Below are 4,026 nucleotides of genomic sequence, written 5' to 3'. Positions count from 1 at the left end.
TTCACTTTTTGTAGTGATGCATTTCCACTCTGTCATTCAAATAGAAAACAACCACACTAACACTATCAAATTTCAACAATGGATACAAGTTTGAAAGCAACAGAGGACATCAACACTGTAATTGAAAGCATGTTGCAAGAAAGCAACAAGTTAAAGAGTAACCTCAGAAAGATCATTTCCCACTACGAACATAAATCACCAAAGCAAACAACAGTCAACCTCTCTACATCTTCTAGTGTTGTAACAACCATAGATAGTATTGAAGTAGCACCTTTCGCAATACCAAGTACTGAACAATTAGTTGATCCAATGATTCTTTTCACATTGGGAGACAAAGTATTTAAATGGAGTGATAATGACCTTGGATGGGTTGCTTGGGTTGATCCTATGTTGTAATTATTCAATCTTTGAAAAGTTACATTCTTTTTTTGGTTAACATTCGAAACAGACAGAGGCATCCCATATTTTCAAAGATCTTTGATCAGATAAACTCATATTTTGTTAATATGCTCTCAAATATATAAATCATTATGTCATATTTAATGTTTTTTGAGCTTATCAGCATATGACCAATTATCGCTTTCAATGCATGTTTCAATCACATTATGATCAATTCATTACCATTTGAAACAAAAAATAAACTGTAACAACGTTACTCAATGCTCGCTTAATTTTACTCTGCTTGTGCATATATACCTTTGATAAGCTTACATCATGTTGTGATTGTATTCTGATATAAGAACTACAATTCATCATGCTTATAATTCACTTTTAATTCTCAAAAGGTATATATGCACAATGGCATCTTCAGCAGCTACCTATGAATCCATAGAGCACTCCATTATTGATAATTTGGTAAGCTAAACTATCAAAACTTTTCAATATAGAAAGCTTTTATGCTCTTTTTTTTGACAGTTCATCGGTCTTTTCCATACCATCCTTTTCATTACCACATGCATGCTTTTTTCATAGCATAGTACAAAAGTAGATGCATACTCTATACATAACATAGCTTGATTACATAATTTACTAACACAAGCTTTACATTAACAAGGAAATATATGAGCTGGTTGCCGTTAAAATTAAATCCTCTATATTCATATTATTTTTTGTAGGCAAAAAACAAAGAGTATTTCCCTACCCCTTTTGCAATTCAATCTATCAATGCTGGGGATGACCTTCCTTCAGCATTGCTACAAGTTTTGTCATTTCAGAAAATGCAGAACAACAAAGATGATACTGACAGACATAAATTAGTGTTATCTGATGGCACATACATGTAGTTGGCAATCTTGCCTTCTAAATATGCTACTCTAATAGATTCATACATTTTTAAAATAGGCACAATAGTCCAGTTATCGACCTATACATGCCGATACATATGGAACACAAGGTAGGAAATCAACTATGATTATTAAATACAATATGTTTCATCTTTTTTTAATTTCGTTTATGTATAATTAACAGTAATTTAAGAAGAAGTCTTTTGTTTTCACAGGACTATTGTAATACTTATTCTGGAAGTGAAACAAACTGATTGCCCGTTCTTTGGTAAACCTGAATATCTATTCAAAGAACAACAACTAGAAATTATGTCTGAGGACAGACCATCAACATCTAAACGATCTCTTCAGTTTGCAACTGAATTGCCATCCCCACAAACAACAACTTCTGAAAATATAAGCCCTATCAAAACTTTGAATCCATACCAAAATAAATGGACTATCAAAGGGAGAGTTACTCATAAATGGTCTATTAAGGCATATAGCACAACGACCAAAAATGGCCATGTGTTTAGCTTTGACATTGTTGATTGTGAGGGTTCTGAAATTAGAATTACATATTTTGATGAGATAGCTAAGTTACACTCTAAACCGTGTGGACATAGGTTCACATTATATTATTTCAAAAGGATCTGTTAAGGAGGCAAATGCAAGGTACAACAAACTAAACAGCCATTTAGAAATCACCTTGTCTGATACATCCATTCTAAAACGTTGCACCAACGAAGAACAACCAGATCAACAAAGTCCTCCTTTCATGCCCATTAGTGAATTGTTTCATCTAATAAATAACACGCTGGTTGACATAATTGGTCTTGTTCTATATGTTGGAGATATCATTCCTATACACAGGAAAGATGGCAGTCAAACACAAAAACGTCTGGTGAAAATTAATGATCTATCTGGTTCAACAATTGACATCAACTTATGGGGTCCAATGGCAGAACAAAAGGGCCTGGAATTGAAAAATATGTTGACCAATGATAGTGTGCTTATCCTTGCTTTGCCTAATGCTCATGTTGGCTATTTCAATGGGAAGATTATAAACATAACAGCTGCAACAACATTACATATCAACCCAAGTTTTCTAGAAGCAGAGCTTCTAACATTAAGAGGAAAGGACCCTTTGCTTGCTATACCCTTTGTTGTAGAAACTATCCACATAGATGGCAAATATACTAGAATGACAATTTCTTCAATCCGTGAGTGGATGAGCATCAAACCAGAAACAATTCAGACAACATTGCTAGCTGTTCTACGCTTTGTGAACGTCAATGACCAAAATTTCTATTACACAGCTTGCCCACTGATAGTCAATGGAAGGTCTTGCAAGAAAAAATGTACACAGCACGCTGATGATTCTTGGTTCTGCTCTAGATGTTAAATGACTATGCAAGACTATAATTATAGTTACCTCTTGCCTCTAAAGTTGCAAGATGCCATAGGTACTCTATGGGCCACTACATTTGATGAGGGTGGCATTCACTTGCTACACAAAACTGCAAAACAACTCTATGCACTACAAAACGATACAACAACAACAATAGAGACACCTTCCTCAATGGTCAAGACACTACTGTCACGTTACTATTCATTCACAGTGTTGGTTTCTACTAAGACATATAATTTAGAAACGAAGATGAAAGTGACAGTCAATAAAGTTGCTCCTGTTGACTTCAAAGCTGAGTGCCATGCATTACTTGCAGAAATTGGCTGCCTAAGTACAAAGACTTAAAATTATAATGCATCTTTTCTAATTATTAAACTTTACAGTTTACAATACTATTATACTATTAGCTAACTTTCATACTTAATACTTTTACATATACAAACAAGTACATTTTACAAAGACAAGAGTGCTTCTATAAATATCTATATGGACATTTCTTACATCTACCAATTATCTGTTTGAAAGTTTTTCCTCTTGACCTAAGTTATTTTCAGTCATAGTCATTACTTTTAAATGTGTTGACACTATGTTGTTTGCAAATAAAGTATACATATATGCATGTATATTATTCTTTTTCTGGTCTTATACCTATCTGTATAACAATACAATACATAGCTATATATAAGTATTCATAGTTATAGTATTTTTGATATATACATGTACTTATATATGTGCATATGTTCATATACAAAACCTTGAATTTTTAAATTATATGTATATGTACATGTGTATATGTGTACATACATCTGTATGTATCAAAATTTACTATAGTTGTGCATACCTATATTACAATCATGCTTTTAAAAACACAAAACATCAAAAGTTAGTATATCTATACAGAGCTATATGACAATGCTACCTTTTGCAAAACCAAGTTGCTAACAGTAGCATATTTACGGAGTACAGCACTAGAAAGTCAATTTATGACTTTCCACAAGCCATACATTTCAAGTAAAGCCAATTAAAAAGATATATAAAAAGTTGTACATATAAGTTGAGCCAACAAGAGCAACAAAACAACATAATAGATCATTACAGATACAAATAAACACAACAAAAGTAGTTTACTACATTCTTATACATTCTTCATACATGCTTCAAAGTTAACTACCTTCAATTATGAAAATTCTGACATAACTTTGCTCTCTTTAAAATATTAGATATCTATCCAGCCTTGCCCTCAAGAAATTGATGCTATCAAATTGAAGAGAAGCCAAACCAATGGAACTTATTATGCAAAGAACAAAGCCGATATCTCCAAGAAAAGACAACTGAAGCGTCATGCACTTCATA

At 32.8% G+C, this 4,026-nt stretch overlaps 1 protein-coding gene across 1 annotated transcript; it reads left to right on the top strand.

Annotated features, from left to right (window-relative positions):
• Positions 1-798: 798 nt before the first annotated feature.
• Positions 799-3,018, top strand: LOC131034588 (replication protein A 70 kDa DNA-binding subunit A-like). Its single transcript, XM_059220707.1, has 5 exons — positions 799-855; positions 1,116-1,279; positions 1,499-1,815; positions 1,889-2,606; positions 2,694-3,018. Exons 1-5 carry the CDS (start codon positions 799-801, stop codon positions 3,016-3,018), a joined length of 1,581 nt encoding a protein of 526 aa, XP_059076690.1.
• Positions 3,019-4,026: the final 1,008 nt, after the last annotated feature.

This window comes from Cryptomeria japonica, chromosome 5 (genome assembly GCF_030272615.1).
Source record: "Cryptomeria japonica chromosome 5, Sugi_1.0, whole genome shotgun sequence".
In the NCBI taxonomy this organism is placed as follows: Eukaryota; Viridiplantae; Streptophyta; class Pinopsida; order Cupressales; family Cupressaceae; genus Cryptomeria; species Cryptomeria japonica.
The sequence above is the reverse complement of the archived record's forward strand: the minus strand, read 5'-3'. Positions and strand labels throughout refer to the sequence as shown.

What these genes read in the sequence shown, in the direction of transcription:
- LOC131034588 (XM_059220707.1), top strand. Translation starts at nt 799, where the DNA reads ATGGCATCTTCAGCAGCTACCTATGAATCCATAGAGCACTCCATTATT. An exon ending in TTATCTGATGGCACATACAT is followed by an intron (nt 1,280 to 1,498) that starts GTAGTTGGCAAT and finishes TTGTTTTCACAG; the next exon opens with GACTATTGTAATACTTATTC. An exon ending in TAGCTTTGACATTGTTGATT is followed by an intron (nt 1,816 to 1,888) that starts GTGAGGGTTCTG and finishes GTGTGGACATAG; the next exon opens with GTTCACATTATATTATTTCA.